This window comes from Macrotis lagotis, chromosome 7, assembly GCF_037893015.1.
Source record: "Macrotis lagotis isolate mMagLag1 chromosome 7, bilby.v1.9.chrom.fasta, whole genome shotgun sequence".
In the NCBI taxonomy this organism is placed as follows: Eukaryota; Metazoa; Chordata; class Mammalia; order Peramelemorphia; family Peramelidae; genus Macrotis; species Macrotis lagotis.
In genome coordinates, this window is record NC_133664.1 from 215,954,536 (window position 1) to 215,978,438 (window position 23,903).

The 23,903-nt window shown below is 36.5% G+C and overlaps 1 protein-coding gene across 11 annotated transcripts in view; it reads right to left on the reverse strand.

Moving 5' to 3' along the window:
* KIF21A (kinesin family member 21A) overlaps nucleotides 1–23,903 on the reverse strand; it is a 150,425-nt gene that overhangs the window by 102,951 nt on the left and 23,571 nt on the right. For all 11 annotated transcript variants that reach the window (XM_074194842.1, XM_074194843.1, XM_074194845.1 and 8 more), the window contains exons 2-3: nucleotides 1,830–2,052; nucleotides 1,488–1,670 (exon numbers count right to left, since the gene is read on the reverse strand). In XM_074194842.1, the coding sequence (XP_074050943.1) occupies nucleotides 1,488–1,670; nucleotides 1,830–2,052 (406 nt within the window). The remainder of the gene's footprint in view (nucleotides 1–1,487; nucleotides 1,671–1,829; nucleotides 2,053–23,903) is intronic.

Here is a 23,903-nt window from a genome sequence, read left to right on the forward strand (position 1 = left end):
ATTCCCAAATTGGCCATGTTTTTCAAAAATGTCTCATTCTGCATTTTGAATCCTTCACTTTTCTATCAGAAAGTGGATAGAATGTTTTATTATAAATCTTCTAGAATAGAGGTTGATCATTAGGCTTTTCAGAGTTCTTAATTCTTTAAAAGATGTTTATCTTTACCATACTATCAATTTGCTCTTCTGATTCTGTTCACGTTGGTTTGCATCAATTCTTACAATTCTTCCCTTTCATCATTTCTTACAGTAAAATATTTCATTTAAATACTCTAACGTGTTTAGCCATTTCCCAACTTATGTACACCCCTCAGATTCTCATTCTTTGCTACATAAAAAGGAGTTATAAATAATATTAAACACTCTTAGATGAGACAGATAAGAAATTGTTTTGTATTAATTCCTTCTTTAACCTACTTTTTAATTTATTTTTTCTAATTACTTATAAAGATAGTTTTCAACATTCATTCTTTAAGCAAGCTTCTGAGTTCCACATTTTTCTACCACCCTCCCTTCTCTTCCCTCTCCCCATGGCAGAAAACAATCTGATATAGGCTGTAGACCAGGTTTAACATATTTCCAATTTAGTCATTAACTTACTCTCCTTCTAATTGCAATTTCTTCCTTCTTCCCTTTTCTACTATTACCCTAGATATGACCAGATCAGAAGAGTATGAGGTTTATATGTCAGCTAATCCTTCTCTTCTCCTCCTCCTTTCTGTATAGATAACTACTCCAATTAAATTACTGATTACCACATTACAGTTATATGAGGAATATTCTGAAATGAACAGTGCTAATTATTCTTGTCCGGTATAAACAGTCATCAAATTTTTTATTCATCCATTGCAGTGTAGTTTTCTTATCAAAATGCTAAGCATTAGAATCAGACATTCAGGTCATAGAAACTATGTAAAATTAACCACACACAAAAGATTTTCACAAAATATGCAATACACTTCAAAACAGTATAATAACACATACATACATTTAGTAAGCACAAAGAAAGGCCCTTTCGGCTCATGTTGAAAAATACTATCTACCTCCAGAGAGAACTGATGAACTGTGAATGCAAAATGAAGCACAAAGTTCCACTTTCTTTATTTCTTTATGTTTCTTGTTTGGGGGGGGGGGGGGAGTGACATGTTAATAAAGACATGTTTTAAATGATTTCTTATGTATCACTGATATGCTGTTTGTCTTCTCAATGAGTATGAGTCAGGGAGAGGTTAAGAGGGAGGGATTTGGGAACTGAAAATTTTTAAAAATAAATGTTAAAAATAAGTAAATTTTTAAAGAGGGGGAAAAAGAAATACCTTTTTCAAGTATAATTCCAAAGATCAGTACCATTTTAAAAAAGAATGAATGTTTTAAAAACAATCTAAATGTTATTCCACTATTTTTAATTATCAAAAATAAAAATATAAAATTCTTATTGAATATTTAAGGCATTATTTTTAAAAATTAAGAAAATAATTAAATATTACCTCTAAGAATTGAGAATTAACTTTAAAATCAGGGGGTGGAACTCCATTTTTAATAGCAATTTCTTTCTTTTCTTCAATACATTTAAAGAGATGCTTAACAGCACGAGAAATAATACCCTGTTCTTCTTCAATTATATTGACATCAAATCCTGTTCCCATGGTGTATGTTTTGCCAGCACCAGTCTAAATATAAGAAAAAAGGAAAATGAATAAACTTGCCAAAAAGAAAAGATGGTTTTAGACAACAGCAAGGATAGCAATAAAACTACTATTAAATCAGCACTTTTGTTAAAGGAATGACTTGACTTATTTCCTATCATTTAGTCATAATTCACTACTTACCTGCCCATAAGCAAAAACTGTAGCATTGTAGCCCTCAAAACAACCTTCAATTAGTTTTTCTATGCATTCTGTGTAGATCTGTTCTTGTTGGGATTCAATATCAAACACATAGTCAAAGGTAAAAGCTTTATCTTTTCCTAGGAACACTTGAGGTTCACCTGGTGTGACAGAAGTACAAATATGGCATCCTTCAATTTTTTCTTTTGCAAGTTGAGGTCGAATTCTGTGAAAAACAAACATAGAAATAAAATGATTTGGTTTTCACTGGCTCAGGGTTTTGTGCTTTGTTGTCAGAAGAGCCAACACAGTTAAAAAAACATCAAGAAATATGGCAGGCTAAAAGAAGTACGATAACCACCAACTACTATATTTACTTTGAAGGGGCAGATAGGTGGCACAGAACAGAGCACCGGCCCTGGAGTCAGGAGGATCTGAGTTCAGATACAGCTTCAGACACTTAATAATTACCTAGCTATGTGACCTTGGGCAAGTCACTTAACTCCATTGTCCTGCAAAAAATAAAATAAAATAAAATAACTTACTTTGGTCACAAAAGACAGAGTGACCTCAACTTCAAGAAATAGTTCCAGGAATTAAGAAACCAAATTTTGCTAAAAACCTTGGTTTTCCAGATTACCTGACCTTAAAGATATTGAAGCTGCTGGTATTGGTAACCCAAAGTGAATATGAAGAAGGTGTGTGACCACTTGAAAAATGTCACAGTTGTCTATGGGCAGCAAGTATTGCCAGATTTGTAGCAAACTCTTCCACCACCAGTGTCACAAATGCTTCTTACTAGGCTACTGAATACAGGGAGTTTAGTCAAAGGTAATGTGGAATGGAAAATATGTAGATACGATAAAATAAACAACTTTTAAAATTCTTAACCAAGAAGTGAGCAGGAAAAGATAAAAAAAAAGGGAAATATACTAGTTATATCATATTGTATAACTTAAGTCATACTGAAATCAAAGTTTATTTTAATTTTACACAGCTGTTTGCCTTGTTTTTAATAACTATTTTAATTATATAAATATTCTATGAATTATCTAAATATCAATATCATTTATTACTAAACTGCAAATTTAATGTACATATGGCATGATCTACTTACTATATGTTAAAATATCTTCTGTCCATTTTTGAAGAGCAAAGTTAAAACAATAAAAAGAATTTTGCACTTAGTACAAAAATTTTTAAGATGGTTGGAAATACATTGTGATATATAATTCAAGATCCATGACAACACTTGATAGAATACTATATAGAATACTTTAAACTATAGAAAATTCTTTTAAAAATATTCTTGTCAATGTTTTAATTGAAAACACTAAATGAATTTAAATGTATTCACAATGAAATTTATTTTAATTTTAAATGACTGGTTAACTGTATTTAAAGACTAGCTTAACAAACCCATCAAACAAAGCATTAAAAGATTAAAAATTAGCTCAATATAGAAAGTACTCATCAAAAGCAAGAGAATTCTAGAAGAATAAGTTCAGTTACTATCTACACAATAAAACTATTCCTTCATTTTTTTTTGAGGGTTGTATATCCAACTTTGAAATATTCTACCACCCACATTCTCTTGCTTTACTCACTTGTTGAAGTGAGCTGGGGAATTACCATCACTTTGTTGGTGATTCTCAAATTTATTTATACAGCTTTTAACCTCTGTTTAACCTCCAATCTCACATCTCTGTCTTTCAGATATCTTAATCTCAAACTAGATGTCCCACAGACACAATAAAAACAATAAAATCAAAACTGGACTATTCCCCCCACACACACTCTGTTCACTTCCAAACTTTTCTTTGGCTATTGAGGGTACCACCATATTCCCAGTAATCCTGCCTAAGGGTTATACTCAACTGCTCACTACTCTCATCCCCCATATCCAATCTTTTGCCAAATCTATAGATTTTATCTTATAATATAATACATCTGTCCTCTTCTCTTATCTGTCACTAACACTGCCCTGGTAGAGGACTTTAATCTCATGTCTAGATTTGTGCAACAGTCTCCTGGTTGAGTAGCCTACCACAATTCTCTCCCCACTGTAATTCATCTTCCATTCAAATGTCAAAGTAATCTTTCTAATTTTATGATTAATGGTTTCAGTTTGAATTCGCACCTGCAGTGAGACACACTCCAAAAGAGGAAAAGCACAAAGTGGTTTTTTATTATTATTATTATTATTATAACAAAGGTAAAGTCAAAGTAAGCTTGCAACAACAGCTAATGATTCCTAATAGTATTGTAAGTATAATAAAAGCAATTAAGATAATGAAAGAGATAGGAAACATTATCAAAGACAATCAAAAGAGATAGAAAGATTTATTAAAGATAATCGATCAAGTTACCAATCAGACAATCAAACAAACAGGATCTGGGAAACACTAACTCATGAAAGATACCTCAGGCTAGCGAACCCTGATTTTCAATAGTCCAGATCAGAAGGGTCCCAAGCAGAGAGTCTTCTCCATGGGTGAGATTCCAAAGGGATCTGAGCAAGGCTTGTGTAATTATAGGATTCTAAACAAAGAAGGCATGGTGCCAAGTATCTACATGACTCTGGACTCAGAAGAGCCATCCTGAAACTGGCCAAGTTTCAGGAAGGATGTTTCTTCTCCAGATAATTGGGAAAGGGGGTACATTTACTGGCCAGGTTTCCAGTAAATGCTCCCCTCCTTATTGGGGATTGGCTAGGTTCCCAATTATATGAGTGTTTTACTACAAGGTCACCATGCCCCTGACTTGTTTTACTATTTTTGTTCAGGTTATACTGGGGACATGGAAGAGCTTCATTGATTAATCATTCACTAATGCACAGATGACAGTCACACACCTCACTCAAAACTCCAGCACTCCTTATCAAATATAAAATTCTGTTTTGACAGTTTTTATCAACTTCCTCCTCACCTTCCCAGTATTCTTATACTGTATGTACCCACCATGCACTCAATGTTCCACTGAAACAGGTTTTATTGCTGCTCTGGAAATAATAAATATCCCCTGACTCCAAGCATATTTGCTGAAAGTCTCTACTTCATGGAATGTTTTTCCTCTCTCATCTCTAGCCCCCAGGGATTCCCTTTGCTTCTCACAAATCTCAGCTAAAATCTCATTTTCTTACAGGAAGTCTTTCCAATTCCTCTTAATTCTAGTACTTTCATTCTGTTGATTATTTCCTGTTTATCCGGAATATTAGTTGCTTTGCACATAGTTGTGTGCATTCTGTTTTCCCCATTAGATTGTCCCTAACCACATGGAAGGAAAGGACTGTCTTTTGCCTTTTGGGGGGATCCTTAGCATTTAGAAATATCCATGACAACATAGTAGGTACATAGGAAATGTTATTGACTGACTAATTCTCTTGGAGCATGCAGAAATATTCTCTCTAATTCCAATCAAACTACAAGAAGGCTTGGGGGTAAACAGTTGCTTCCTGTTCATTATTTAACAACTCAGCACTCTTAAGCCCTAAATCTAAATCTATTTTCCAGCTACTGAGCTAGAAAATCTGAAGACTCAGATGCCAAATCTGATAAAAGGGATAGCTTCTGACAGGCAGGTCTTCTGAGATATAGTTATATTTGGATGAGACAATTCAATTCCAGTATCAAGATGTAGGAAAGAAGGTTACCTACTTTCCCTTGAGAAATGGATGGCACACATAGGGCAGTTAAACCAGTGGGCAACATTGGCTTTTCCCAGACCTCTCAGCCCATAGCTGCTGGACAACTTGGAAGGTCAGTAGAAAAGGTCTGCCTCACCTGGATGAGAGTAGAGCACAGTCCACCTCAGACCACTTAAGCACTGAACTGACCAAAATAAACCAGGAGCTGGCTTGAGAAACTACTGAATCAGCAGAGGCAACAGCTGCTTCTGGGACGCTCAGTAAAGGGGCCAAACAACTGGTCAAAAGGATATCTTTTTGCTAGCACTGAGGGGCCTCTTTGCTGGCACTGAGACAGGACTCTGGCTTTGTCCATATACAGAACAGGGTCACAGTCCTAAGTGGACAGTCTCAGGATGCTAAGGAGCACTAGCACACCAGATCTTGTAGCCACAATGAAGCAAGGACCTCATCATGATAAGAGCACAGGCCAGGAGAGGAATAAACACAACTTTCCTTAGATCAAACCACCTTGGAAAGACATACATGTCCCTAGAAGTATCTCTAAAAACAGCTACACAAAATCCCAGAAGTTTGGGATAGTGCACCCTCCACACAAGAAGCAGAGTCCTACTTTAACAGAATTAAAAGTCAAGTAATAAGGCTGGGAAAATAAACAGGAAAAAATCCTGACCAAGGAAAATTACTATGGTGACAAGAAAGCTCAAAACACACTAAGAAGGTAACTAAGTCAAAGCTCCTACATCCAAAACCTCCAAGAAAATATGAATTGATCTCAGGTCTTCGGAGAATTCAAAAGGGATTTTTGAAACCCATAAAAGAAGTAAAGGAAAAAGAAATGAGTTAAACAAGAAATTCATGAAAAACAGCCACTTCCTAAGGACACACACACACACACACACACACACACACAAAATACTGAAGAAAATAAGACCTTAAAAAACACACTAGTTCAAAAGGTAAAAAGAGGCACAAAAAGGCAATGGGGAAAAGAATGCCTTAAACAGCAGAATTGGACAAATGGAAAAGTAGGTACGAAAACTCCTTAAAATTCCTTAAAATTTAGAATTTAGCAAATGAAAGCTAATGAGACATCAAGAAACAATAAAACAAAACCAAAAGAGGAAAAAAAGAAGAAAATGAGAACTATCTCATTGTTAAAACACTGACATGGAAAATAGAGCCTGGAGAGATAATTTTAAAATTACTGAATTATCTGAAAGCCATGATCAGAAAAAGAGCCTAGATATCATCTTTCAAGTAAATATCAAGAAAAACTGCCTTAACATTCTTCCAGAACCAGAGGGTAAAATAGCATTTGAAAGAATCCACCAATAACCCCCTGAAAGAGATGCCAAAATGAAAACCCCCAGAAATATCATAGTCAAATACTAGTTCTCTCAGGTCAAGAAGAAAATACTGCAAGTAGTCAAAAAAGAAACATTTCAAATAATGTGGAGCCATAGTCAGGATAACACAAGATTCCTCATCAAAGGATCAGAGGGCTTGGAATATGATATTCTGGAAGAAAAGGAGCTTAGATTACAATCAAGAATCAACTACCAAGGGCAGTTAGGTGGCATAGTAGATAGAGCACCAGGCCTGGAGTCAGGAGGATCTGAATTCAAATCCGAACTGTGGGATTGCCTAGTTGTGTGACCTTGGGCAAGTCACTTAACCCCACTGTCTTAAATAAATAAATAAAAATTTAGCCAAAAAAAAAAAGAGAGAGAATCAACTACCAGGAAAACTGAGCATATTCTTTCAGGGGGAAAGATGGACATTCAATAAAATAGGGGACTTTCAAACTTTCCTGATGAAAAAGACCAAAGCTGAACAGAACTTTTGATCTTCAAATACAAGACTCAAGAGAAATATGAAAAGGTAAACAGGAAAGGGAAATTGTGAGCAAGTTAAGGTTCCTTCCTGATATAATACTGACAGAAGGTAGAAAGAAGTATGAGTTGAATATGAAAAGATGATAATTTTTTTAAAAATTAAATCAAGAATTGAGAGAGGAATATATTGGGAAAAAAGGGAAAAGGAAAGGTAGAAGGGATATTTTATCTCAGTCAATATAAAGATTTTACAGTGGAGGTGAAAAAGGGGGAAATAGCTTGAAGAAGGAATAATATACACACTCAATTGGGTATAGAAATCTATTTTACCTTACAGGGGAAGGGGTTAAGAGGGGGGAATGATAGAAAAAAAGGACAGATTTGGAGAGAGGGTAGTCAGATGCAAAACACTTTTGAAGAGGAACAGTGTTAAAGGAGAGACAGGAATGAAAACAATTTTAAAGCAGGTTTGTTTTATAAAGGCCTAATTTCTCAAATATATATATTTGAGAACTGAGTCAAATTTATAAAAGCAAGAACCATTCCCCAATTGAAAAAATGACCAAGAGATATGAAGTTTTCAGATGAAGTAATCAAAGCTATTTATGGTCATATGAAAAAATGCTCTAACACACTAATAATTGGAGAAATCAAAATTAAAACAATTCTGAGTTACTGCCTCACATCTATTAGATGGCCTAATAAGACAATAAACACTAAAGAGCATAGGAATAAATGGATTTTTTCTTAAAATGGTAAGTAATCTGAAGTCATCAGCTAGCATTATTTGTCATGGAGATAAACTGGAAGCCCTGCCAATAAGATCATTATCACCACTATTATTCAATATTCTAATAGTAATGCTAGCTGTAGCAATAATACTAGAGCAAGAAATTCAAGGAATTAGAATAGGCAATGAAGAAATAAAACTATTACTCTTTGCAGATGATGAAGATATACTTAAATAATTCTAGAGAATCAAATTTAAAAGTCAAAATAATTAACAGCTTTAGTAACATTGCAAGATATTAAAAAAAACCCATAATCACCAGCATTTTTATTACCAATAAAACCCAGCAGTAAGAGATAAAAAAAAAATCCCACTTAAAATAACTGTAGATGATATAAATTATTTGAGAGTCTATACCAAGACAAAACCAGGAATGACAGGAACCATCTGAACACAATTACATTACACTTTTCACAAATAAAGTTGGGTGTAAACAACTAGAAAAAATATTAATTACTCATTGACAGGCTGAGCCAATATAATAAAAATGAAAATCAATTCTGCCTAAATTAATCTACTTATTCAGTGCCACACTAATCAAACTGCTAAAAAAGTTATCTTATAGTACTAGAAAAATTAATAACAAAATTCATCTGGAAGAACAAAAGTCAAGAATATCAAGAGAAATAGTCATATCAGATCTCAAACTTTATTATGAAGTGATAACCTACTCTGTATTAATTGAAACAGAGCAGTAGATCAGTGGAATAGAAACAGCAGTAAATAACTGTAACCTAGTGTTTGACTAACTCAAAAACCACAGTTTCTGGGATAAGAACTCACTACTTGACAAAAACTGCTGGAGAAAACTGGAAAACATATAACACAAACAAGGTACAGACCAACATCTCACATCCTACACCAGATAAGATCAAAAATTGATACATGATTTAGACATAAAGAATTATACCATAACAAATTAGCAGAGCAAAGAACAGTTTGGCTGGCAGATCCATGAAGAAGTAAACCATGACCAAAGAAGAGATAGAGAACATTAGAAATATAAAATGGATAATTATGATTATATTACATTAAAAAGGATTTTTACAACCAATACCAATGCATCCAAGATTAGAAGAAAAACAGAAAGCTGGGAGAAAATCTTTACAGCAAGTATGTTCGATAAAGGTCCCATTTCTCAACTAAATAAAGAATTGAATCAAATTTAAAAGAACACAGGACATTCTCTTTATCAGTAGTTAAAAGATGTGAAAAGGCAGTTTTCATTTTTCATAGTCATATGAAAAAATGCTCTAATTACTTTATTGATTAGAAAACAATAATGCTTTATTGATTAGAAAAATGCAAATTAAAACAATTCTGAGGTATCGCCTCATACTGATCAGATTAGTTAATATGCTAGAAAAGGGAAAAGATACATGTTTGAGAGAATATGGGAAAATGGGAATACTGCACTATGTGTGGAGTTGTGAACTAACTCAACCATTCTCGAGAGCAATTTGGAACCATGGGAAGATCAATCCAACTGTGAATATTCAGAAATACCACCACCAGATTTGTATCAGAAAAAAAAAATCACAAAAAAATGAAAAGGACATACATAAACAAAAATATTTATATCAGTTTTATTTCTGGTGGTAAAGAATTAGAAATTGAGGGGGATGCCCATTAATTAGGGAATGACTGAACAAGTAGTTGTTTATAAATGTAATTGAATATTACTGTGCTATGGGATAAGATTTCAGAAAAACCTGGAAAGGCTACATGAGCTATAATGCAAGGTGAAATGAGTAGAACCAAAAAAAAATGGATCTAATAATCACAACATATATATGATGATCAACTATGACTGACTTAGCTTTTCCCAACAATACAATGATCCAAGATAATTCTGAAAGATTCATGATGGAAAATGCTAACCACATCTAGGGAAAGAATTGATGGAGTGTAAACACAAGTCAAAAAATACTATTTTCACTTTATTTTTTAATGGCTTTTTTCTTTTGACCTCTTTCTTCTTCCAAAATAACAACTATGGAAATGTTTTACATGATTGGTCTATATTAAATTGTTAACTGTCAGGAAGAGAGATAAATGCCCACCAAATGAAGAACTGATGAATAAAATAGTGTATATTAATTAATAGAATATTATAAGAAATTATGAATGTGAAGAATTAAAAAGTATGCAAAGACTTACATGAATTGATGCAAACTAAAGTAAGCCGAACCAGTATACACAATGACTACAATAATGCAAATGGAAAGAACCACAACAAAATAATTGAAACTGATGTTGAGAAATTATATCAATAAAGTTTGGCCTCCAAGAAGGGATATAAGAAAGTAACCCTACTCTTGTGCAGAAAACAGAATTCACATTGGATATAATGTCATATTATTCTGATGAGATGAAATGTTTTAATATAATTTTTCCTCTTCTCACCTTTTAAAAAAAAAATATTGGGGAGGGGGGGAGCCAAGATGTAAGTAAGCATGGTGGCAGGAATTCCCAGAAGTTCTTTCCCAGAACACTCCAAACTCCATATAATTAAAACTCTAACCAAATTCTAGAATGGCACCATTCACAGAAGCAATTTTCAGGCCCAGAATAACTTGGAAGATCCACAGGGAAGGTCCATTCCACTGGGACCAGGGTTGGAAAGAACCACAACACAGCCCAAGCCACAGCCGTGCCACACTCTGCTGGAGGCAAACCAGCTCCAGTCTTCTAAGAACAGTTCCTGGGCCCCTGGGTTCCAGGGGGCACCTGGATCCATGGCAGTGGGTGAAGATTCCAGACCTCTCAGCCCAGGGATTGCTAAGGACAACTTGGAAGGTAAGCAGGAAAAACTCTGCAGCACCAGAGTGAGCACAGAGCACAGGTGAACACAGACATCAGAAGGAGCCTTAGGGCAGCCCCACCCCAGGAACCCACTGAGCCATCCAGCAGCTACTTCCAAAGAGCTCAGTCCACAGATGGTCAGGAGAGAGGGGTTGAGAGACTAGAAAGTCTGCTCTCCCTGGGGCAAGAATCTGCTGTTTGGCCACAATCAGATCCAGGTCATAGTCTGGGCCCCCATACCATTGTAAAAGAGCATGGACCCTCCTGACAACTCCAGGGTAGAGTGCTGGTGGTCACCACAGACCAGAACACAGGTCAGGAGAGCAGTCAAAGCTTCTCATAAGACCCTAAAAAAATTGAGGTCCTAGGGAGGGAGGGAGGGTGTCCAAAAAACTTGGCAAGTACATTAAAATCAGGTCATAGGCTGGAGACATGAGCAAACAACAGGAGAAAAAGGATCTGACCATAGACAATTACTGTGATCCCATGGAGTATCAAAATACACACTCAGATGATGACAAAGTCAAAGCTTCTGTATCCAAAGCCTCCAAGAGAAATAAGAAATTTCTATGGAAGAGCTCAAAAAAAGACTTTGAAAAGCAAGGAAAGGATGTAGAGAAAAAAATCAGGAAGAAATATTTAGAGTGTTGGGAAAATCATGAAAACCAAGAGTCAACAACTTGGTAAAGGAAATACAAAAAAACTGAAAAAAAAATTTTAAAAACCAGTTTAGGTCAAATGGAAAAAGTAGTTCAAAAAGTCAGAGAAGAATGTCTTAAAAAGCAGAAGTGGCCAAATGGAAAAGGAGATAAAAAAGCTCTCTGAAGAATGTACCACTTCAAATGTAGAATGGAGCTAAGGGAAGCTGATGACTTTGTGAGAAATCAAGAAAAAATAAAACAAAAAACAAAAGAATGAAAACTAGAACAAAATGTGAAGTATCTCTTTGGAAAAACAACTGACCTGGAAAACAGGTTCAGGAGAGATAATTTAAAAATTATTGACTTTTCTGAAAGTCATAACCAGGAAAAGAGTACAGTCCTCATTTTTCAAGAAATGATCCAGCAAAATTGCCGTGATATTCTAAAAGCAGAGGGTAAAATAGAAATTGAGGAAATCCACCTCCTGAAAAAGATCCCAAAAGAAAAACTCCCAGGAATATTATAAGTAAATTCCAGGACTCCCAAGTCAAAGAGAAAATATTACAAGCAGCCAGAAAGAAACAATTTAATTAGCATTGGCACTACAGTTAGGATTACACAGGATTTGGGTCTACATTAAGTGCTCATAGGGCTTGGAAAATGATATTCTGGAAGACAAAAAGAACTTGGATTACAACCAAGAATCAACTACCTAGCAAAACAGAACATCCTCTTTCAAGGGGAAAAATGGCCATTCAATGAAATAGAGGACTTTCAAGTTTTATGGTTGAAACAACCAGAGTTGAACAAAAAGTTTGAACTTCAAATACAGGACTCAGATGATGCATAAAAAAGGGTTCAGGAAGGGAAAATTATGAGGCATTTAATGATGTTGAACTGTGTGTACCCCTGCATAGAAAGATGATACTAATAACTCATAGGAACCATCTCATTTATTAGAGCAGTTAGGAGCACAGGAGGGAGGTGAATATAATGGTATAATATAATATAATATAAAGAGGAATTCAATGGGTGAAAAAGGAATGTACTGGGAGAAAGGGTAAGGTGAGGTAATAATTTCATGTAAAAGAATCAAGAAAAAACTTTTTGCAATGGAGTGGAAGGGGGAATGAGTGAGCCTTCATTCTCATCATTAGTGGCTCAGAAAGGAAATAAATAAATACAAACTCAATAGGATATAGAATCCATCTTACCCTAGAGGAAAAAGAGGAAAGGGATGGAAGAAAGGGGACAGGGGGAGGTGGGGTGTAAGTGAAAGATGTGAGGTAAGATAGTGGGAGAGGGTAGTCAGACAAAACACACTTTTGTGGAGGAACAGGGGGAAAAGTGAGAGAGCAGCTAATAAATGTGAGTGGGGAGGAAAAGAATGGAGGGAAATACAGTTAACAATAGCAACTATGGGGAAAAAGTTATTGAAACAAATTCTCTGATGAACTTCTGATAAAGAACACAACCCATCCCAGTCTGAACACTATCATTTTGGGGGTAGGTGGGATTATGTTTACTTTCACAAAAAGATTATTGTAGTAATGTGAACATATATAAATAAATCATAAAAAATATTATTTATTCACTTTATAGGAAGAGGAGGAAAAAGGATACAGAGGAAATCTAGATAATAAAAAAGATGTTTTATCTTTTCTTTAAATTTTCTTCTATTTGAAAAAAATGCATTAGAAGATAATAGCAATGACCTAGAGCAAAGTTACAGATAACTCCTGAACATCCCTTAGAAAATAAGCAGAGAAAAATGCCTCCAAAAGAGATACTAAGGAAATAAAGTCTCTAGAATTTAATCAGAAACTAAAGTCAGAGCAAACATCAACTGCCCATGGACAGGGCAAGGTAATATAATAAAAATGACAATTCTACCAAAACTAAACTATCTATTTAGTGCCCTACCAATCAAAATTCCAAAAAATCACTTAAATGAATTAGAAAAAGTTATAAGTAAATTCATACGGAGAAATAAAAAGTCAAGAATTTCCAGGGATTTCATGAAAAAAAGTACAAAAGAAGGGGGCTTAGCCCTACTTGATCTAAAATTACATTACAAAGCATTAGTCATCAAAACTATCTGGTATTGGCTAAGAAATAGAGCGGTGGATCAATGGAATAGACTAGGTGCAATAGCAGGAAACGATTATAGTAATCTGCTGGTTGATAAACCCAAAGAGTCTAGTTATTAGGATAAAAACTCTCTCTTTGATAAAAACTGCTAGGAAAATTGTAAATTAGTATGGAAGAAACTTAGATTAGACCAACACCTCACACCCTATACCAAAATAAGATCCAAATGGATACAGGATTTAGACAAGCAAACTAGAAGATCAAGGACTAGTTTACCTGTCAGATCTATAAAAAAGGGAAGCAGTTTATGACTAAAGAAGAGATGGAGAACACCAAAAACAAACTAGATGATTTCAATTATATTAAATTAAAAAGCTTTTGCACAGATAAAACCACTGTAACCAAGATCAAAAGAAATGTAAGCTGGGAAACAATCTTTACAACTAATGATTCTGACAAAGGACTCATTTCTAAAATATACAGAGAACTGAGTCATATTTAAAAAAAGCCATCCCTCAGTTGACAAATGGTCAAAGGATATGCAAAGGCAATTTACAGATGAGGAGATCAAAGCAATCCATAGCCATATGAACAATTGCTCTAAATCATTACTTAATAGAGAAATGCAAATTAAAGTTTCTCTGAGGTACCACCTCACACCTCTCAGACTGGACAATATGACCAGAAAGGATAATGATCATTGTTGGAAAGGTTGTGGGAAATCTGGGACACTATTACACTGTTGGTGGAGCTGTGAACTCATCCAAACTTTCTGGAAAGAAATTTGGAACTACGCCCAAAGGGCAACAAAAATATGCATACCCTTTGATCCAGCAATACCACTACTGGGTCTATACCCTGAAGAGATGATGAAAAAGGGTAAAAACATCACTTGTACAAAAATATTTATAGCAGTCCTGTTTGTGGTGACAAAGAAGTGGAAATCAAGTAAATGTCCTTCAATTGGGGAATGGCTTAGCAAACTGTGATATATGTATGTCATGGAACACTATTATTCTATTAGAAACCAGGAGGGATGGGAATTCAGGGAAGCCTGGAGGGATTTGCATGAACTGATGCTGAGGGAGATGAGCAGAACCAGAAAAACATTGTACACCCTAACAGCAACATGGGGGCGATGATCAACCTTGATGGACTTGCTCATTCCATCAGTACAACAATCAGGGATAATTTGGGGCTGTCTGCGATGGAGAATACCATCTGTATCCAGAGAAAGAACTGTGGAGTTTGAACAAAGACCAACTATTACCTTAAATTTAGGGGGGGAAACCTGATATCTTATTGTCTGATCTTGCTATCTCTTATACTTTATGTTTCTTCGTTAAGGATATGATTTCTTTCTCATCACATTCAATTTGGATCAAGGTATAGCATGGAAACAATGTAAAGACTGGCAAATTCCCTTCTGTGGGGGGGGGGGTAAGATTAGGGGAAAAAATTGTAAAACTCAAAATAAATAAAGTCTTTAAAAAGAAAAAAAGAAATCAAAGTCAGAGAACATGATGGCCAGAGAGGGTCAGAAATATATGAAATTAAACAAACTCCCTCCCCCCCTAAAAGAAATACATCTACTTTTTCAAAACATTACTTAAATAAATGACATTTCTTAGTGCCTTACAACTTGGTTTCAGACCTCACCAAAAGGCTGCAATATTCTTTTACAATTTGCAAAAATACATACATATCATCTTTGGCTTCTCTAGCTAATAAAAAAAAAAAACCCAAGATCCAGTGAACAAGTAATCACTTGCTTCTGAGGCAATGTTGACTTTCCTTCTATCTTTCACCAACCCTGACACATTTTTCTCAACACATACAATAATCACATAGCTCTTTTTAGCCCTGGTATCTCAAACAACTTCCCTGGTAAAGCTACCTCTCTTCATAAAATACAATGGATTCAGCTTTTCTAATACAACTTTCTATCTTAGGATGATTAAGAATCCCAAGCTATAAACTACACGAGTTTAGTCCAAGTCATACACGTGCTATGTGCTTTGTGCTCTCTGACTTAGTGAGTGCTAGAAACTACATTAAAGCCAAGTACTACTGTATCTTTACTGTATATTCTTACTCTGTTAGGGCAAAGTAAAACTCCTCCTTTGTTAAATGTTTGATGATTCACAGGTACCTCATTTCATTTCAACACCAAACCTTTATGTAAGAGAGTGCTGACCTTAGAGCCATGTCTACACCAGGAAAAATCTGTAGGAGAAGTCTGCAGTCTGAGGCAATTTACTGGAGGAAGAGTGATCACTTGAGCAGGTAGAAATGCTAGCCTAGATAATGTGTGGGACCACTGCATCATGCTAGTTAAGTAGGAATGACAGAAGCCTGTTTAGGTGGCAGAAGCCTTTTCTACAAGTTAACTTATAGGTAGTGAATTTCAATTCATGAATGATAGGTGTTCCCAAGTTGCAAGAGAGAGATAGGAAGATGCTATGAGAAGAACAGTAATAGAAGAGGAAGTGTTTGCCACACACTGCTTTTCGTTTTTCTTACTTTCTCAAAAGTAGCCATCTCTCATGTACTTAATTCCAATATGTACTCTAGTAGATTACTTGATAGCAGTACTTTGTCAATATAATGAAACTTTGATTTGAAAGCAAAGGCAGTCTAATTTATGATGTATTTGAGAACTATACAGAGGATCAGTACTGTTTACAGAAACAAATGATGCGCTACAATGTGCTTAGTCAAATGAAAACATTATTTACAATACAGTAACAGCTCTCATGCAAAGAAATTTGGATATTTATACTTTTTTCTAATAGCCCTTAAAATACTAAAAATATCATAAGTTATTTATAATAAACTTATTTCTGGATTTTTCACTGGAGGCATTGCAATTTGCAAATATAGGAACTTGGTTGTGAACTGTAAGACTTCTAAGATGGTTATGACATTTTGCTCATATGCTTTTATATCTGGTAATCACCTCTGCCTTTCATATGCTACAAACTTGTCTCCAATTTCCACTTTATATCCAAATAGGGTTTCTCTCTTAATATTTCTCCACCCCTTCTTATTTTGAATTTTTTCTGGTTCAACCACCACCAAATTATTGTCTAAATCATCTCATTTTTTAAATTTATTTTTATTAAAGATATTATTTGAATTTTACAATTTTTCCGCCAATCTTACTTCCCCCCCCCAACCTCCCACAGAAAGCAATCTGTCAGTCTTTACTTTGTTTCCATGTTGTACCTTGATCAAAATTGGGTGTGATGAGAGAGAAATCATATCCTTAAAGAAGAGAAGTCTAAGAGGTAACAAGATCAGACAATAAGATATCTGTTTTTTTCCTAAATTAAAGGGAATAGTCCTTGAACTTTGTTCAAACTCCACGGCTCCTTATCTAGATACAGATGGCACTCTCCTCTGCAGACAGCCCAAAATTGTTCCCGACTGGCATAATTCCAAATAGCTGTCCAGAAAGGTTGGATGAGTTCACAGCTCCACCAACAGTGTAATAGTGTCCCAGATTTCCCACAACCCTTCCAACAATGATCATTATCCTTTCTGGTCACATTGGCCAATCTGACCTTCTCATCTCTTACTTTCACGTATCACCTCACCATTTCCTTTCAAATTACAAGTAACAAGGGCAGAGTCAAGATGGCAGCGTGAGGGCAGGAACTGACAGAAACTCGCCCCCCCCAAAAAAACTCCAAAAGTCATAAAATTATGAGTCAAGCCAAAACTGGGGGGGGGGGGGAACTCACAAAAAGACTGAGTGATAATTTCCCAGTCCAAGACACCTTAGAAGATGCATGGGAAAGGTCTGTTTCACTGGGACCAGGGCACTGGAAAGAGCCACAACATCAGTCCAGCCTCCTAAGAACATTCTGAGGAGGGGCTTGGGTCCATAGCAGAGGGGGCAGTTTATAGGCATCTTGGCCCAGGGATTACAAGGGACAGCTTGAAAGTTCTGGGAGAGAACTCCACCACACTAGAGTGAGCACAGGCCTCAGGTCAGCCCTGTGGTGGAAGCTGCAGTGGGAACCCGCAGAGCCACCCTGTACTTCCAGAACAATCAGTCCACAGACAGTAAGGGGGTGGGGAGAGACTGCAGAGGACTCTCTACTCTCCCTAGGGAAGGACTCTGTTGTTTGGCCACACTGAGATCCAGGTCACAATCTGGGCACCCATACTACCATAGCCAAGTAGCTCCAGGGCAGAGGGGAAGGTCTGTAGTCATCCACAGACCAGAGCACAGGCTAAGAGAGCAGTCAGAGCCTCTCATAAGACCTTAGAGGTCTGTGGGGTGTCCAAAAAAACCCCAAAGCCTTGCAAGTGCAGTAAATCAATCACAGGCTGAGGAAATGAGCAAAAAAACAGAAAAGGAAGAACATGACAATAGAAAATTACTTTGGTTCCAAGGAGGATCAAAATACACATTCAAAAGATGAAAAAGTTGAAGCTTCTGCATCCAAAACATCCAAGAGAAATAGAAATTGGGCTCAGGAAATAGAAGTGTTCAAAAAAGACTTTGAAAAGCAATTAAAGGAGGTAGAAGAAAAATTGGGAAGAAAAATGAGTGCAATGCAGGTAAATCACAAAAATCAAGTCAGTAGGCTTGGTGAAGGAAATACAAAAGACAAAAAAACTAAAGAAAATAATGTGTTAAAAAGTAGTTTAGGGGGTGGCTAAGGTGGCGTAGTGGATAAAGCACCGGCCTTGGAGTCAGGAGTACCTGGGTTCAAATCTGGCCTCAGACACTTAATAATTCCCTAGCTGTGTGGCCTTGGGCAAGTCACTTAACCCCATTTGCCTTGCAAATACCTAAAAAAAAAAAGTAGTTTAAGCCAATTGGAAAAAGCAACCCAAAAGGTAAATGAAGAGAAGAATGCATTTAAAAAGGAGATCTGGCCATCTATGGAAAAGATGTCAAAAACTCTCTGAAAAAATAACTCCTTCAAATGTAGAATGGAGCTAACAGAAGCTGATGACTTTGCAAGATACCAAGAAATAATAAAGCAAAACCAAAAGAATGAAAAACTAGAAGAAAATGTGAAATATCTCACTGGAAAAACAAATGACCTAGAAAACAGATCTAAGAGAGAGAGAATTTAAAAATTACTGGGCTACCTGAAAGTCATGACCAGCAAATGAGCCTAGGTTTAATTTTTCAAGAAATAATGCAGCAAAACTGCCCTGAGATTCTAAAGCAGAGGGTAAAATAGAAATTGAGGGAATTCACCAATTACCTCCTGAAAGAGATCCCAAAAGAAAAACTCCCAGGAATATTATAGCCAGATTCCAAAACTCCAAGACAAAGAGAAAATATGAAAAAGCTGCCAGAAAGAAACAATTCAGGATTACACAGGATTTAGCAACATCTACTTTAAGGGCTTGGAATATGATATTCTGGAAGGCAAAAGAGATTAGATTACAACCAAGAATCAACTACCTAGCAAAACTGAACATCCTCAGGGACAGAACCAAGATGGCGGCACCAGAACAGCCTTTCCTAGAAACTCTCTCTCCAAGATATTTCAAAAATCTTAAAATTATGGCTCTAACTAAATTTTTGAGAGACAGAACCCACAGGAAGATCCAGTGAAGCAATTCTCCAGCCCAAGGCAACCTGCAAGATTGTGGGAAGGCTCTGTTCCATGGGGTTAGAGGGGATGGAAGCACAGCCAGAATGATCACGCCAGAGCAAAGGAGCTCCATCCTTCCAGGAACAGCTGACAGGGAGCCTGGGTCTCTGGGAGCACCAGCTCCTGGTAGCAGAAGCAGTTTCCAGACCTGCCAACCCAGAGAACACCGAACACAACTTGGAAGATAAACAGGGAAATCTCTGCCAGAGTGAGTGGAAGCCAGTGTGGCCCTAAGCATAGCCCAGGTCCCTGGAAACAGAAACAGGCCCACAAAGTTGCCCAGCAGGGAGCTGCCCGGCAACTGTTCCCAGAGCACTCAGCCCACAGTCCATAAGGGGGTGGGGGGAGACTCTCAAGGTCTCTCCTCTGTTCCTGTGACAGGACTCTGGTGCTTTGATCATAAGTAGACCTAGTCACAGGCTGGAACCCCACCATCATAAAGTAAGGATCCTCCTCACAACTCTAGGGCAGAGGGGAGTGACTGTGGTCATCCACAGACCAGAGCACAGACCAAGAGAGCAGTCAGAGCCTCTCATAAGACCTTAAAGGAACTGAGGTCCTTGTGGGGGATGTCCCAATAATACTCAAAAGCTCAGAAAGCACCCCCAAAAAACAAGGGCACAGGCTGGTGAAATGAACAAACAGAAAAAAAAGAAACCTGACCATAGCAATTACTTTGGTCCCATGGAGGATCAAAACGCACACTCAGAAGATGAGAAAGTCCAAGCTTCTGTATCCAGAGCCTCTAAGGCTCTGACAGAGCTCAAAAAAGACTTTGAAAATCAAGTAAGGGAGGCAAAGGTAAAATTGAGAAGAGAAATGGGAGAAATGTAGGAAAATCCTGAAAACCAAGTCAGCAGCCTGGTGAAAGAAATCCCAAAAAAGCCAAAGAAAATAACATTAAAAACCAGTTTAGGTCAAATGGAAAAAGCAGTCCAAAAAGTTAATAAGAATGCCTTAAAATGCAGAATTGGCCAGATGGAAAAGGAGATAAGAAAGCTTTCTGAGAGGAAAACAAATCCTTCAAATGTAGAACGGAGCTAAAGGAAGCTGATGACTTTACAAGGAATCAAGAAACAATAATACAATACCAAAAGAAAAAAACCTGGAAAAAAAAGTGAAATATCTCATTGAAAAAAAACTGATCTGGAAAACAGATCCAGAAGAGACAATTTAAAAATTATTGGTCTTGGAGCACTATTGTTCTATTAGAAATCAGGAGGAATAGGAATTCAGGGAAGCCTGGAAGGATTTTCATGAACTGATGCTGAGTGAGATGAGCAGAACCAGAAGAACATTGTACATCCTAATAGCAACATGGGAGTGATGATCAACCTTACTGGACTTGCTCATTCCATCAGTGCAACAATCAAGGACAATTTGGGAGTATCTGCAATGGAGAATACCATCTGTATCCTGAGCCAAAATTGTGAGTTTGAACAAAGACTAAAGACTATTACCTTTAATTTTTTTTTAAATCTTATCTTATTATATAATTCTGCTATATCTCATACTATATGTTTCTTCTTTAAGGATATCATTTCTTTCTTATCACATTCAACCTAGATCAATGCATACTATGGGAATGACATAAAGACTAACAAACTGCCTTCTGTGGGGGTGGGGGCAGGGAAACAAGATTGGGGGAGGGGGATTATAAAACTCAAAATAAAGAAAACCTTTCTAAAATTAAAAATAAAAATAAAAACTATTGGACTACCTGAAAGTCATGATTAGGAAAAGCACCTTGACTTCATTTTAAAAGAACTTCTACAGGAAAATTGCCCTGATATTCTAGAAGCGGAGGGTAAAACAGAAATGAGAGAATCCACCAATCTCCTGAAAGAGATAAAAAAAAAAACCAGGAATATTACAGCCAGGCTCCAGAACTCCAAAGGCAAAGAGAAAATATTATAAGTAGTTAGAACAAAACAATTCAAATATTATGGAGTTACAATCAGGATTACACAAGACTCAGCAGCATCTTCATTAAGGACTCATAGGGCTTGGAATATGATGTTCTAGAAGGCAAAAGATCTTGGTTTACAACCAAGAATCAACTACCCAGCAAAACTGAACATCTCCTTCCAAGGAAAAAGATGGACTTTCAATGAAACAGGGGACTTTCAAATGTTCCTGTTGAAAAAAACAGAGCTAAACAGAAAGGTTGGTCTTCAAGTACAGGACTCAGGTGAAGCCTAGAGAGGATGGATGAGAAGAGTAAATTATGAGGAATTTAATGATGATGAACTATATGTATTCCTGCATGAGAAGATGATACTGATAATACTCATATGAACCTTCTCATTTATTAGAGCAGTTAGAGGAAGCATATATAGACAAGGCACCAGAGAGAGCTGAATTTGAAGGCATAAAATATTTTTTAAATGGAATCAATGGGTGAAAGGGAAATGTAGTAGGGGAAAGAGAAAGGAGAGGTAGAATAGGCTAAGATATTTCATGTAAAAGAGTCAAGAAATAGCTTTTGCAATGGTATGGAAGTGGGGAAGTTGAGGGAGAATGAGGGAGACTTCATTCTCATTGGAAATTACTAAGAGAGGAAACACCACACATACTTTGATAGGGCATAGAAATCTAGAAGAAAAAGGAGAGAAAGGCATTGGGAGAAAGGAGATGGGGGAGGGGAGGGGGGAATGTAGGTGATAGAGGAGAGGGTAGATCATAGGAGAGGGTAGTCTAATACATTTTCTTTTTTTACTTTTTGCAACAAGGTGGAATTGGATGACATGTCCCAGACCAAGGGGTGAATGGTTGCTGGGTCTCTGGGGTGGGATGTAGGCCCCAGGGCCAATGCTCTGTCCGCTTTGCCACTCAGCTGCCCCACAGCACACTTTTGAAGAGGGCCAGAGTAAAAGTAGAATGAAAACAGAATAAATGGTAGTGGGGAGGAATGGATAGAGGGAATTACAATCAGCAATAGCAACTGTGGAAAAATATGGAAGCAATTTCTCTAATGGATTTATAATAAAGAATGCAGATCCACCCCCACAGACAGAGCTGATGGTATGTGAACACAGACTGAGTACATTTTTTCCTCTTTCTTTCATTTTATTTCTCATGATGTTTTTATTTTTGTGGAGTGAGGGGTATTATGCTTACTCTTTTAACAAGATTATCTTAGTAATCTGTAAGTAAATAAAAATGTATATAAAAAAGGATAAAATATTTGTAACTCTTTACAAACCTTAAAGCAAAATACAAATGCTAATTTGTATTACTATTATTATCATCAATATTAATATTCAAATTAGCATCTGAGTCAATAGTCCTGGACTCCATAGAAAAACTTTGGTGCCTTGGCACAGTTATTTCTTAAATAAAAAATTAATATAATATTGTTCATTCATTTAAAAAACTGAACATCCTCTTCCAGGAGAAAATATGGACATTAAATGAAAAAGTGGACTTTCAAATTTTGCTGTTGAAATGACCAGAGCTGACCAAAAAGTTTGATCTTCAAGTACAGAACTCAGGTGATTCATAGAGAGGGTGGACAGGATTCAGAGAGGGTGGACAGGAAGGGCAAATTATAATGGATTTAATAATGGAGAACTGCATATATTTCTTCATGGGAAGAAGATACTGATAACTCATATGAACCTTCTCATTTATAAGAGCTGTTAAAAGGAGTATATATAGACAAGGCACAGGAGAGAGCTGAATATAATGGTAAACTATAGTATAAAGATGGAATCAATGTGATAAAGGTAAGTACTGGGAGAAAGGGAAAGGATAGAGCACTGGCCCTGGAGCCAAGAGTACCTGAGTTCAAATCTGGCCTCAAACACTTAATAATTACCTAGCTGTGGGGCCTTGGGCAAGTCACTTAACCCCATTGTCTTGTAAAAAAAAAACCTTAAGGAGAGAGAGAGAAAGAGAGAGAGAGAGAGAGAGAGAGAGAGAGAGAGAGAGAGGGAAAGGAGAGGTAGAATGGGCTTAGATATTTTACATAAGTCAAGAAAAAGTTTTTGCAATAGAGTAGAAGGGGGGGAAGGGGAGGGAGAATGAGTGAGCCTTCATTCTCATCAGAAATGGTTCAGAGGGGAAATAACAAACACACTGAATAGAGTATAGAAATCCCTTATCCTAGAGAAAAAATGAGAGGAAAGGGATAGGATAAAAGGATGGTGGGGACAGTGGTGGGGATGGGGGGACTATATGATAGAAGATAGGGAAGATTGTGGGAGAGGGTAGTCAGATACAACATACTTCTGAGGAGGCACATGGTGAAAGGAGAGAAAAAGAATAAATGGGAATGGAGAGGATTAGAACTGAGGGAAATACAGCTATTAATAGTGACTGTGGGAAAAGATATTGAGGCAACTTCTCTGGTGGACTTATGATACAAAAGGCAACTCATCCCAGAAATAGAGCTGATGGTATACTAACACAGACTGAAGTACACTTTTTTGTTCTCTCACATCATTTCTCTTGAGATTTCTCTATCTTTTTGGAGGGCAGAAGGGAGTTTATGTTTACTTTTACCAGATCATTGTATTAATAATATAAAATAAATACAACCAATTACCAATCACAATTAACTGAGAATAGAAAATTTTAAGTTCAGCCACTGCCATACAAATAAATGCTACTAAATGGAAATTAGATAATGGAACTA